This window comes from Eurosta solidaginis, chromosome 4, assembly GCF_040869045.1.
Source record: "Eurosta solidaginis isolate ZX-2024a chromosome 4, ASM4086904v1, whole genome shotgun sequence".
Lineage (NCBI taxonomy): Eukaryota > Metazoa > Arthropoda > Insecta > Diptera > Tephritidae > Eurosta > Eurosta solidaginis.
Window position 1 is genome coordinate 163,396,037 of NC_090322.1, and position 14,517 is coordinate 163,410,553.

The 14,517-nt window shown below is 36.4% G+C and overlaps 1 protein-coding gene across 2 annotated transcripts in view; it reads left to right on the top strand.

Annotated features, from left to right (window-relative positions):
* The first annotated feature begins 8,953 nt into the window (after window positions 1-8,953).
* The window catches only part of LOC137250568 (neutral amino acid uniporter 4), a 78,807-nt gene continuing 73,243 nt past the window's right edge, over window positions 8,954-14,517 (top strand). The window contains exons 1-2 of one of the 2 annotated variants that reach the window (XM_067783610.1): window positions 8,954-9,489; window positions 13,742-14,035. In XM_067783610.1, coding sequence (XP_067639711.1) covers window positions 14,018-14,035 — 18 coding nt within the window. In that variant the 5' untranslated portion in view covers window positions 8,954-9,489; window positions 13,742-14,017. The remainder of the gene's footprint in view (window positions 9,490-13,741; window positions 14,036-14,517) is intronic. The other variant, XM_067783611.1, reaches the window with a different exon arrangement.

The window sequence follows — 14,517 nt, forward strand, 5'->3', positions numbered from 1 at the left end:
TTTATCTTGTTTAGTTCCTCCTTCAATGCCATCTTTATCTCGTCAAACGTAGCGTAGCATCGTCCTTTCATGGGCCTCTTCAGTTTAGGGGACAAGAAAAAGTCACAGGGAGCCAGATCTTAGTGAGCTGTTTTTGGCCAAAAAGCCGCGTCGAAATTGAGAAACTTTGGTAAGAATTGGTGACCCGTCTCATGCTCAAAGCATTGATAAAAATCGAATAGCACCACGAGCCAATCGATATGTCTAGGTCCTCAGCAACTTCTCTAACGGTGATTCGACGATTGGCCAATACCATTTTCTTCACCTCATAAATTTTTTCGTCTGTTGTTGAAGTGCTCGGGCGTCCGGCACGCTCTTCGTCATTCACATCTTCTCGGCCTTCTGAGAACCTTTTGTACAACCGATAAACGTTGCTTCTGTCCAAGGTAGCTTCTCCGTATGCCACAGTCAACATTTAGAATGCATCCGCACACTTAATTTCGTTTTTCACACAAAATTTAATACAGGTTCGTTGATCCATTTTTTTTATATGTAAAAATCGAAGACGAGCCAAAACACAGGAAGGCAAAGCAGCTGTCAACAATTAAGTGAACATCCAAAATGGCCGAGCTTGAGGGCATAAGTGAGAGACATGAGTACCAACATAACGCCACAAAAAAATCGAAATTCGAATATACGTAATCCGCGAAAATTTGAAATTCGCGATACTTTTTGAACGCACCTCGTATATCATAGTGCACCCTCCCGTTGGACAAATGGTTAATCGGAAGGAAAAAATACTTATTTTTTTGCCGCTTAACTGTTTAAACTTTTATTGCCGTTGAACAAGGTGCGCCAGCCGCGTCTTAATTGGGCTAACTGGTGCCAATTGATCACACCAAGGGAACTTAAATCCTCTTTCCATAGGCGGGTTCCAATAAGAATACTGTTTTGGCCACACATCACCTGTTTGAATTTGGTGTCTACATAAATATCGTACACCTCGTCATTAAATATTATTCGGCACTCGCCGTCGTCGATGCATAGAGCCCATCAATATTTCAAAAAACTTTTCTCTCGAACGCCCCCAGACGCACCTCATCTGATGTTGTCATGGTGCATGCTTCTGCGTCATATATTAGGAGGGTGTAAGTGACTTGTAGAACGTGATTTTCGTTTGCGAGAGAGGACGTTACTTCTAAATTGCCTAATCAGTACAAAGTAGCATTTGTTGGCTTTAGTGATTCTTCGCTTGATTTATAGACCGACGTTGTTGTTTGTGTTGAAGTTCTTTATTATTACGAAATTATGCATAGGCATATAGACAGCTCCTTTTCGTACTGTCAAAGGCGGCTTTAAAATCGACAAGAAAGTGATGTGTGTCAATTCTTTTTTCGCGGGTTTTTCCCAAAATTTCCAAAAATTTGGCGCATAGTGAAAATCCGGTCGATGGTAGATTTACTAGGACTGAAGTCGCACTGATAAGGTCCATCAGCGCCCGCGGCGTTTTCTTTTGGCCGCCGTGGTATGGTGGTAGCGTGCTTCAACTACCACACCGAAGGTCCTGGGTTCGCACCCCGGGCAAAGCAACATCAAAATTTTAGAAACAAGTATTAGGATGAGGCATTATGGTACACGTTTTTATAGCGAGCCGCTTGAATCAAGACAAACGCTCGCTTGCAGTCGCACCTTATGGTGATCAGACACTCCTGATGAAGTCGCCCAGCTTGCCCTACGGCTATGACGAAGTAGCCTAGCTAGGTTGTCGCCTTCTCAATTAACTCACCACCGAACGGATGTTCAGTGGTTACCCAGAGGATACTTGGCCTCAGCCGACCGGAAATACTGAGCTTCTTGAACCGCATGCAAAAGAATCACCCGAACATTCCTTGGTGAATGGCGATCAGAAGCTGGACTTCTACACACGGCTCTACCCTCCCTTCGTCCGTAAAAACTCCGAAGAAATTTGTTTAACGGAAAAGCTTTTCACCAAACCCCAACAGCCAGGGTTTAGCCCTTTTCGAGGCGAGGAAAACGTCATACTTCCCGAAAAATTTTTAACTACTACACAAGAAGTGTTTTCAGAATTTTGTATCATGTAATCATAATTGTTATTACTATAAATAGAATAAATAAAAATTACATACTATGTAGTATCAATAAGGTGTCACAGCTCATTGATTGAAGTGCAAAACAAATAAAGTTTACAAGCTGCGCGCTTGCGCTGCTAACGTTTCATGAACCTAATGTCTGATTTGATGTCTGTTGTATGCTATTCATGTTTCTTATCAGTATTGCCAGGTGATGCAAAAATAAGAACCTAGATTGGCAAAAAAAAAAGGTTAGAAAAGGCTAAATTTAGAAAAGAAGGAAGCTAAAAAAAGGCCAGAAATTTTTTGGTTAATTCATTAAATTTTTTTTATATTTTAGTTTACACATTTGTAAATAAAAACTAATAAACATAACTTAAGCATAACTTCCTGTTTCAAAACATATCAGGCACATTTTCTTTGACTAGCACATGGAATTACTTTAAATGATTGCATATGTGTATATACATAAAAAAAATATTACAGACTAATTATTTATATAAAATATTCCCCATCTGAAGAATCAGAAGAGCTTATGTCTGGGTATAAAGTTTCGCTATTTACCATAGATATGAGATCATAGGTAATTTCAAAGTCATTACAACATTTAGATAAGCGTTTTAAGGAGCATCTAATATTAAGCAGCGCATTAAGCATTTTAATTTTTAGTTTGTTCCTTAATTTAGTTTTCAGAATTTTCGTGCCACTAAAAACTCTTTCAACCTCCGCGTTACTGAGTGGTAATACTAAAAAACTAAATAAGAATTCGACAAGTTCTAAAAAAGGAGGTTCATTTAATGCATTTTTATGTTCTCGGACTTCCGACCAAAATTCCATGGCGGAGTGTACATTTTTCCATTGTACAGTTATAAGTTTTCGCCACTGCAGTTCTACTAATGCTATTTGACTTGAAGAATAACTATACTTCTCTTTTTCAAAGTAAGAAAATACATCTGGCTTTGAAATTTTCAACGAATTTTCAGCAGAAAAAGAATTAATCTTTTGTAGAGAACTCATATTATTAGGTATTAGGTGTTCACAGGAACTATTGAAATTATTTTATTTTAGAAATTTTTAAAAATACATTCGGAGTAAAAAAGGCTAGAAAAAAGTCACGAAGCTAAACACAAAATTTCAAGGCTAAAGGCAAAAAAAAAGGCTAAATCTAGCCTCGAAAAGGCTAACCTGGCAACACTGTTTCTTATACTTTTTATACGTTGACTTCGCTGCCGACGTGTGAGAGCATCCCAGGCACAATGGCACTGGCAGTGGCAGTGGCACTACAAAACCGAAGGCAAACACCTAAGTAACATCGGAACAAGTGCTGCCAGCAGCGGCGTAGATGTCGTTGAAAGCAGCTGCTGCGAACAGTATACTATTTTCGGGCTCAAGAGATCATTTATTAGGCTTACGATTGTAAGTCAGTGCGTTTAACGATATGTAAACATCTTTTATCATGGTATGGGGGATTCCTGAATGTAAGCGTAAGCGTTTTATTGAAAATGCTATGCTATATGGTGGAATGTAAGTACAGGTTTGGGGGGTTACCCCCACTGTACACTGTAGCGTAATGAAGAGGCGTTAAATAATTTAAAATCTCAGAACATATACACAATTTTTGCGAATGCAAATGCTAGAACAGATGTATACACTGCTGTGTTCTTACTGATACAAAAAGTGTTTACAAAAACAAAGCACATAATTCGGCATTGAGGTGTGTCGAAATTTGATTATGTTTAGGGTTTTATTGGTTGTAACATATTTGTACATTATTTCGTTAGATTTATATGAATTCATAAAGTGCAAAAAAAAGCAATAATCAAAATGAAATAAAATTAAATAAAATAAAATGAGCGTAAATTAAATTAAATGAGCAAAAATTAATTAACATAAAACAGAATAAAATAAAATTAATATAAATATGTTGAACTTTAGCTAGCTCGAGGTCAATAAAACTACTTTGAATAAAACCACAGGTTTTTTAACTAATTTATTCCAATATATTTCGGTTATTCCGCGATAACCGTTCTCAAGGATCTGTGTATAAATGTGATATAAACAATTTTCTTAATACCAAAAACAAAGTAAAAACATAAACAATATTTGTATATACATACATTTCTTTGCACGTCTTTATAACTTGACTCGGAGCTTAACACTGTCTATTTGATCGTTAGTAAATGACGAAACAAGTGAGCAACGCCATCGATATCCGTTTTGTAGTTTAGCCGAATGTCTGGTGGAGTGTTAATTATATGTAACATTTCTAGAGTAAATCGTTTGTTGTAGTGTTCTTCTTGTTGTAATATTGTTACTTTTTCGAAGTTGGGGGAGTGGCCGCTACTTGCACAGTGTGCCATAAGTGCAGTTTTTGTATATTTGAATGATGGCACTGTTTAACGTCGCATTTGTGTTGTGCTAGTAATCAGACTGTAGTGTTGTTCTTGTTGTAATATTGTTACTTTTTCGAAGTTGGGGGAGTGGCCGCTACTTGCACAGTGTGCCATAAGTGCATTTTTTTGTGTATTTGAATGATGGCACTGTTTAACGTCGCATTTGTGTTGTGCTAGTAATCAGACTGTAGTGTTGTTCTTGTTGTAATATTGTTACTTTTTCGAAGTTGGGGAAGTGGCCGCTACTTGCACGGTGTGCCATAAGTGCAGTTTTTTCTGTATTTGAATGATGGCACTGTTTAACGTCGCATTTGTGTTGTGCTAGTAATCAGACTGTAGTGTTGTTCTTGTTGTAATATTGTTACTTTTTCGAAGTTGGGGGAGTGGCCGCTACTTGCACAGTGTGCCATAAGTGCAGTTTTTTTTTGTGTATTTGAATGATGGCTTTGTTTAACATCGCATTTGTGTTGTGCTAGTAATCAGACTGTAGTGTTGTTCTTGTTGTAATATTGTTACTCTTTCGAAGTTGGGGGAGTGGCCGCTACTTGCACAGTGTGCCATAAGCGCAGTTTTTTGTGTATTTGAATGATGGCACTGTTTAACGTCGCATTTGTGTTGTGCTAGTAATCAGACTGTAGTGTTGCTATTGTTGTAATATTGTTACTTTTTCGAAGTTGGGGGAGTGGCCGCTACTTGCACAGTGTGCCATAAGTGCAGTTTTTTGTGTATTTGAATGATGGCACTGTTTAACGTCGCATTTGTGTTGTGTATGGCACACTATGCAAGTAGCGGCCACTCCCCCAACTTCGAAAAAGTAACAATATTACAACAAGAACAACACTACAACAAACGATTTACACTAGAAATGTTACATATAATTAACACTCCACCAGACATTCGGCTAAACTACAAAAAGGATACCGATGGCGTTGCTCACTTGTTTCGTCATTTACTAACGATCAAATAGACAGTGTTAAGCTCCGCGTCAAGTTATAAAGACGTGCAAAGAAATGTATGTATATACAAATATTGTTTATGTTTTGACTTTGTTTTTGGTATTAAGAAAATTGTTTATATCACATTTATATACAGATCCTTGAGAACGGTTATCGCGGAATAACCGAAATATATTGAAATAAATTAGTTAAAAAACCTGTGGTTTTATTCAACTTAGTTTTATTGACCTCGAGCCAGCTAAAGTTCAACATATTTACATATAGAAAGGTCGCTAAAAACATTCAGTTTAAAATTAATATAAATTAAGTTAAACTAAATTAAATTAAATCTATTTTTAATCGACGAGATATCGTGTTTTTATGGAAAGGTATCGATTTATCAACACAAAGTTAACGAAACTTTATAGATTTGTTGTCGGATTGTTACCGATTTCTTATCGGAGTGTTATCGAAAAGTTGACGATTTGTTATGAAAAAGTTATCGATTACTTACGGAAAAGTTATCAATATCTTATCAAAAGGGTATCAATTTTTTTCGGAAACTTTTAAATTTATTGAATAATTTGGGAAAAAAACTAGGCATGACGTGGCTGAATACGTTTGTAACACTTCAACGATCGTAGGAGTGCGAGTTCAAATCCCACTCCCGGGATAAAAGGCTTTGAAGAGATTTACAAGGTATAATCGAAACAGCCTGGTCCGTCCTGATGTCACGTTGTTTAAATTTTTACCAAATTATTAAATAAATTATAGATTAAAATTTGCTTCAATTAAATGTTTTCATACATTTAAGCAATAAGGGCAATCCCCGCTTAAACTATAATAATAAAATAAAATTAATATAAATTAAGTTAAACTAAATTAAATGAAATCGGTTATTAATCGACGAGATATCGAGTTTTTAGGGAATGGTATCGATTTATCAACAGAAAGTTATCGAAACTTAATAGGTTTGTTGTCGGATTGTTAACGATTTCTTAACGGAGTGTTATCGAAAAGCTGTCGATTTGTTATGAAAAAGTTATCGATTACTTACGTAAAAGTTATCGATATGTTATGGAAAGGGCATCAATTTGTTTCCGAAAACTTATAGATTTGTTATCCGAGTCTTATCAGTTTGTTTATGGCATGTTATCGATGTGTTATCGATTTTTTATCAAAAATACATCGAAAAGCTATCGATTTCTTATCGGTTTATTATCCATTTGTTATCAGCATGTTATCGATTTGTTAAAGAGAACTGTTAAACTTATGAATACCTATAAAATTTCAATATAAACTCGATGAAACATGTGTGACCCTTCGATAACAAGCTGATAAGGAAAGAATAAGAAAAGGATGAGAAGCTGATAGCAAATCCATAACTCGACGATAATAATTCGTTTTTAGTAATAAACCGTCGTGCCGACGAAGCTCTGCTCAGAAAGCCCTGAAGCATTTGGTTTCGGGAAAATTTCCTCTGCTGTGGTTAAACTTTAACCCCTAAGCGAGCTCTCGTTAGCCTAAAAACATTGATTTCCTTGAGGTAAACCTGTATGTTTACACATTCAGCGCGCTTTGCACACAGAGTATATTAACTTTGATTGGATAAAGGTTGGTTGTACAGGTATAAGGGACTCGAGATAGATATAGACTTCCATATATCAAAATCATCAGTATCGAAAAAAAATTTGATTGAGCCATGTCCGTCCGTCTGTCCGTTAACACGATAACTTGAGTAAATTTTGAGATATCTTGATGAAATTTGGTGTGTAGGTTCCTGGGCACTCATCTCAGATCGCTATTTAAAATGAACGATATCGGAATATAACCACGCCCACTTTTTCGATATCGAAAATTTCGAAAAACCGAAAAAATGCGATAATTCATTACCAAAGGCGGATAAAGCGATGAAACTTGGTAGGTGGGTTGATCTTATGACGCAGAATAGGAAATTAGTAAAATTTGGGACAATGGGCGTGGCACCCCCCACTTTTAAAAGAAGGTAATTTAAAAGTTTTGCAAGATGTAATTTTGCAGTCGTTGAAGATATCATTATGAAATTTGGCAGGAACGCTACTACTATTACTATATATGTGCTGAATAAAAACTAGCAAAATCGGACGAAAACACGCCAACTTTTAAAAAAAAATTTTTTTAAAGTCAAATTTTAACAAAAAATTTAATACCTTCACAGTATATTAGTAAATTATGACAAGATTCAACTTCAGTAATGATATGGTGCAACAAAATACAAAAATAAAAGAAAATTTCAAAATGGGCGTGGCTCTGCCCTTTTTCATTTAATTTGTCTAGAATACTTTTAATGCCATAAGCCGAACAAAAATTTACCAATCCTTGTGAAATTTGGTAAAGGCATAGATTCTATGACGATAACTGTTTTCTGTGAAAATGGGCGAAAGCGGTTTGAAGCCACGCTCAGTTTTTACACACAGTCGACCGTCTGTCCTTCCGCTCGGCCGTTAACACGATAACTTGAGCAAATATTCATATATTTTTACTAAACTTAGTTCACGTACTTATCTGAACTCACTTTATCTTGGTATAAAAAATGGCCGAAATCCGACTATGACCACGCCCACTTTTTCAATATCGAAATTTACGAAAAATGAAAAAAATGCCATAATTCTATACCAAACACGAAAAAAGGGATGAAACATGGTAATTGGATTGGTTTATTGACGCAAAATATAACTTTAGAAAAAACTTTGTAAAATGGGTGTGACACCTACCATATTAAGTAGAAGAAAATGAAAAAGTTCTGCAGGGCGAAATCAAAAGCCCTTGGAATCTTGGCATGAATACTGTTCGTGGTATTACATATATAAAAAAATTAGCGGTACCCGATAGATGATGTTCTGGGTGACCCTGGTTCGCATTTTGGTTGATATCTCGAAAACGCCTTCACATATACAACTAAGGGCCACTCCCTTTTAAAACCCTTATTAATACCTTTAATTGATACCCATATCGTACAAACACATTCTAGAGTCACCCCTGGTCCACCTTTATGGCGATATCTCGAAAAGGCGTCCACCTATAGAACTAAGGCCCACTCCCTTTTAAAATACTCATTAACACCTTTCATTTGATTCCCATATCGTACTAATACATTCCAGGGTTACCCTAGGTTTATTTTCCTTTCTTTTGTCTCCAAAGCTCTCAGCAGAGTATGTAATGTTCGGTTACACCCGAACTTAGCCTTCCTCACTTGTTTTTTTTTTGCGATGGTTAAAAATTTCAATGACAAGTAATTCGGTTGATTATACCAGCTTTCAACGCAAAAATCTGAGTTTCAGGAAAAACTAATTAAAGTGCACAAAAATAAACAAACCGACAACCAGAAGGAGTCTAACAAGAATAATATGACACTTGAGTTCTCATAATTTTTTAACTTAGCGCTAAAATGCGCAAAAAAGTTCACTGTGCAGCGCTTGTATATAATTCTGCTGCTCATTGCTACGCGTTGCTTCGTTTTTTATTCAGAATTAAGACAGAAACTTAAAATTGCTGGCAACAGAAGTAATGAGTCTTTCAGTATTGAAGATTTCGTGACGCGATAAAGACGAACAGGTGCTGTTAAACACTGACAATAAATAAAAAAATAAACAAACGTGTTCTATATTAGAAAGAAAAAGAAAAAACCTATAAAATATTTGTGCCTGCAAAAAAAAAGATATACAATTAAAATAAAAAAGTTTTTTAATAAAATACATTAATACATATGTATAGCAAACATTTGTTCAACTGTTTTAGTTCTGCCCACTTTTGGTATCGGATAGAAAAAAAATAAAAATACTTTCCGTATAATTAATTTAAAAAAAGAGCGCAAATAAATTAAATGCGAAACAGCGAGCAAAACAAATCAAACAAAAGGAACAGAAATTCAAATAATTCTCAGTTAAAATATTATGAACTTGCAAAGAGTGTAAAACGTAAAATACTGGCGTTAGTTAAAATTAAAACTCGTCTCTGAGATTCATTTGCAATAAAAATAAATTAGAATATTTTGCTTTTGAAGTAAGCAAACCCGAAAATAACTCATTTGCAAAAATCATGGCCGAAAGTGAGGTATATATTGAGTATAATTTTGCATAATTAGTGCATTAAGTTTAGTGTATATTTAATCTTTGGTATTAATGCTTTATATTTTTTTTAATAACTAACTGATTTTTAGGACAAAAAATCAATGACTGCAACATTTTATTTACTTTGTACGGCTTGGTGAAATAATGAGTGCTTAATTTATATATACACTAACCTGGGTCGATTTGTTAACCGATAGTTAACCGATATCGCGCCATCGATTTTTCGATTGGATTTGGGCTCAGGAAAAAAAGTTCCACTATGCATGCAATTGTCATAAGTGGAAAGTGCCTTCCAACGATTAGTTCTTTGATGGATCGGGCGCTTCGCGATATTCATACCTGGGCATCTAATGTCGGGTTGAAAGTCAATGCGGAGAAGACGAATATGGTCTTATTTACAAAGAGGTATAAGGTCCCAAATTGGACCAGGCCTAAGTTACAGGAGAAACCTTGCACAAAATATCTAGGAATCATCCTAGACAGTAAGCTGTCATGGAAGCTCAACGTGGAGGAGAGGGTCAAGAAGGCCTCAGCGGCACTCTATGCATGTAAAAGAATGCTGGGGTGTACGTGAGGCCTATCGCCCTCTCTTTCTCATTGGGTTTTTACAGCGACTGTAAGCCCTATTCTATACTATGGAGTTCTTGTTTGGTGGAAAGCCACACAAAAAACAACATACCTCAAAAAATTAGAGGGGGTATGCAGACTATCGATGCTTATCATTACGGGAGCCCTGAAAACAACCCCGACGGCTGCACTGTATGCCATTCTGCACATCCCACCTATAGACCTGCTAGCAAAGAACAAAGCGTTAACGACCGCAACCAGGCTCGATGCTTCGGGGCAGCTTGAGCGCCGACCATATGGCCATAGTAGTATAGCGTCATCAATCACAAGACGAACAGACTACATGATTCCATATCTGCGCTTCGAGGGAGATCTTAAGGTCACAATATAGGTAGACGGTTGGCGCAAGGGTGCGCAAATGGCGGACGAGGCGATACATGTGTACACCGATGGTTCCAAATTAGTGGAAGGAGTAGGCTCTGCGGTATACTGTGCTGATCCGGAAATAAGCAGATCCTACAGGCTGCCAGATTACTGCAGCGTTTTCCAAGCGGAAATATTAGCCGTAACCAAAGCAGTAAAAACCCTGGAGGAGAATAGCTTAAGCTGCAACCGTGTTAACTTTTATATTGACAGTCAAGCAGCAATGAAGGCAATAATCTTGCATAGCACAGCATCTAAATGCGTGTTAGAGTGTAAGCAGTCTCTGGAGAGAATCGGGACAGGGAGAAGCATACATCTATATTGGGTTCCAGAGCATATGGGAATAGATGGGAATGAAAAAGCGGATGAACTAGCTAAAAAGGGTGCATCCCTTGAAGCTTGCTACGTAGATGTCCCAATTAGATTGGGCGAGATTAAGCGAAGGCGAGAGGTGCACATGATCGACCAAGCGGGAAAGGCGTGGGTTCAAGCGCGGGGCTGTAAAGTGTCGAAGATTATGTGTAGGTCTTACAACCTTAGACTAACACAGTTGCTTCTATCATTAAAAAGAGAGGACTTTAGACTCATGACGGGTATTCTGACTGGACGCTGCCTTCTGTCGTCACATGCCTTTAATTTAGGCTTGGTCAGTGATAGCAGATGTAGGAAGTGCGGGTTGGAGGAGGAAACGATCGAACACGTTCTGTGCTCGTGCCCTGCACTTGCCAAGCTAAGACTCCAGCTATTAGGAGTGATACAGCTGCCAGATCTAGAAGCAGCAAGTGGCTTAAGTCCTAGGAAGCTTCTAGTATTTGCCAAGAGGACGGATTTATTTTATAACATAGGTCCTGGTTTTTGATAGGGTTTTTCAGTTTGGTCGTTAAAACAAACTTCTGGTAACACTACGGACTCAATCAATTTATGTGAGGTCCTCATGGACCGGCCAGTTCAACCTACCTACCTACGCGTACCCCAAAAAACTAATCTTAGAGCCTAACACTATTGTAAAAACGTTGGCGATTACAGTTTTTTGCAAAAAAAAAAATATTTTTTGGGTTTTGGGGAGTGTTTTGGTCGAAAACTTGACCCTTTCGCCAGTTTTTTTTTCGCAGGCTCGAAAATTATTTTTTTTGGGTATGCGTAGTGGAACTTTTTTTCCTGAGCCCAAATCATATCGAAAAATCGATGGCGCGATATCGATTAATAAATCGATCCACACAGTTTTAACAACTACCATTAGATACGTATTGCTTCTACGGGTTATCAATATAAATTACTTATGGACTTTTATCTTTGGAGTCTCAATATAAAACTCTTTCACTCAAGTAAAGTAATAAATCAAAGGCATTTTTTTTATTATTGTTTATTACAACGGCCAAATACAATTAAAATGATATTTTATCCAGACTCGGCTTGAATTTGATACATATACATTGAAGCGCGGTATCCACATCATAAGAAAATGTTCAAGAACAATTTTTAATATGGGGCTTTTCACGTCAAGGGTACCCACTGCAAAAATTTAAAGTCTCCAAAATCTACCAAAGTTGTTGAAAATGTTGTCATTTTTAGGTAAATCACCTGCCGAAAAGGAGTAACCTAAGTATGAGCGGGTTGCTATGACACAGGGTGCGAAAATAAATATTTTTTTAGTGTTGCTCAAAATAAGACCCGTTGTTTTTTTTTGCTCAGAAGCTTTCGGGTTCCATCGTGCTATAGTTTGATTATCCAAAAAACCATACAAATTTATTCTACCGCACAAAGTGGCCTGTAAATTTTTATAAGGGAGTACATGGGGTCTATTTGGAGCAACAATAAAAAAATCGAACGGTTTAGCATTGTATTAAACAAATTTTAAATGGAATTTTAAATTTTTTTAGTTTACAATTTTTTTTTAAGTTTTGTTGCATAACTGACTGTTGGGGTAAGGCGGAGGTGGCACTTGGCATGCTGGCAAGCCCCTGCTAGCTCGTCGGGTGGGGTGAGTTTTTGCTCACCCGCCTTACCTACAGTTATACAAACAAGAGAGGGGTTCATACCTGAAATCTATGAAAAGAAAAGGAAATCTGGAAGAAAAGGTCTGTCCGTGTCAGGTAAAACCTAGACGCAGCCTTGGGCGTTGCACTGACTCCGGAACTTTAGCAACGCCCCCTTAGCCTGACATGTGTCCGTCCGTCAATGTCCCATGTCCCTAATCTGTCTTGTCCGTCACGGTAGCCTCACATCCACGTCTCCTCTAATACACTCGTGCAACACCCACGCCAATTGACTGTCTTAGCCTGACATTTTTAGGGTAAGCTCAACCCATGAACTAATAAATATGATAAGTTTGGATTTCTTTGTAAAACGTTATAAAAAAACTCTTTATTAAATATATATCCTAAAATTAGTGATCAAAAAACTTCAATTATGTGGAATTTTCCTTACGGTTAATGCTTTGAAACTTATTCTAGCTGATTATATGTGTAACTAAAAACAATAACTGATGATAGTAAAAGTGGCTTAATGAAAGGTACTTGGGAAAAAGAAAGTAAGCTGAGTTATAGGATTAGAATGAAAAGCAAGTTAAGGAATTCAAAGAAAAATTTAGGCTCCGACAGTAATAACGAGGAGTTTAGTTAATACCAAAATCCTGAATTCAAAAAAAAAAAAAACTGAAATCAAAGGTACGGAAACTTTGAATCAAAACCATTGAATAAAAACGAAAGGGGTTTTACGTAAAAAATGGAAATTAAAAAAAATCATAAAAAAACTAACTTGAAAATTTGACCATAAAAATTAGCGTAAAAAAATTTAAATTGAAAATTGCTAAAAGCCAATAAGGTCTTCGTTATCGACTCGCCACTGTAGCCAACAACTCCTTGACCTCTGCTGGCTTCCAGTAGGCTTGTTTTTAAGAATTTGATATCTATGTATATACGTATGTTTGTATGTCAACTATGTCGGTAATGTTAATAAATTATAACTCTAGCACTTACCGATCAGTCCCGCGACGGAGGCGCCTACGTCGAAGAGAGAGCGTGGCTGCAAAGAACGTACATACATATACATATACCTACAAGCCTATACTGGAAAGTCGATCGGTAGAAGAGGTGATAATGAAAGATAACAAATTTATTCGGGCATGCGGTTGCGGCCCGGATCAAAGAATTTATGCGCGTTAGAGTGAAAGATAATAGTTCCAAAGAAATTATAAAATAACAAATATTAAATGATAAAAATAGAAAAAATACAAAATTCAATAGTGCAACAACTAAATATAAATTGGAATCGGAAATTTTAACTACTATGTGAAAAAAATGAAACTGAGGGTAAACTAAAACAATCCTAATAGCCTTATAAAAAAAATAAAAGTGCACAAAAACCTAAAGCAACAAAAAGTGACAAAGAAGATAGACAAATGCGTTAATGGAGAATAAGAAAGACGCACGAACGTGCGAACAGCAGATGAAGCCAAGAATATAAAAAATGTTGCGCAAGTGGAAAAAATTTAGCAATGTTTAAATGCAAAGTAGGAAAAGATGGCGAAAATGGGAAAGGTAAAAAAGTAAGGAAAGGTCATAAAAAAAAACAGAAGGCAAAAAATTAAATCTGGATTTGAATTTTAAGCGGACAAGGGAGACTAAAAAAATGGTTAAATGTGAAAAGATAAAAAGGTAAGGTAAGGAAATAATAGGCCAATGAATGGCAGGTGAAATATTGAAAAGATAGAAAAAAATTAGAAGGGATAAGGAAACGGAATGAAAAAGTAGAAATTCTAACAATTTTACAAATTTCAAAAAGTTAATACGAATACAAAAAATTCAAAGCGGGAAATCTAATAAGAACTAGAATTAACTTAAATTTAAAAAAACATAAAAAAGCTAAAATTAAAAAATCAAATTAAACGGATTCAGTGTAGGGAGATGGGAATTAATATTAACAAAAATTCTCTGATAAGTTCAAGAAAAATCCAAATGAAATATCAAAAAAACAATTATAAACTCCGGCAGCGGCGCACGGACAGTTCTGCCGCTCCCTT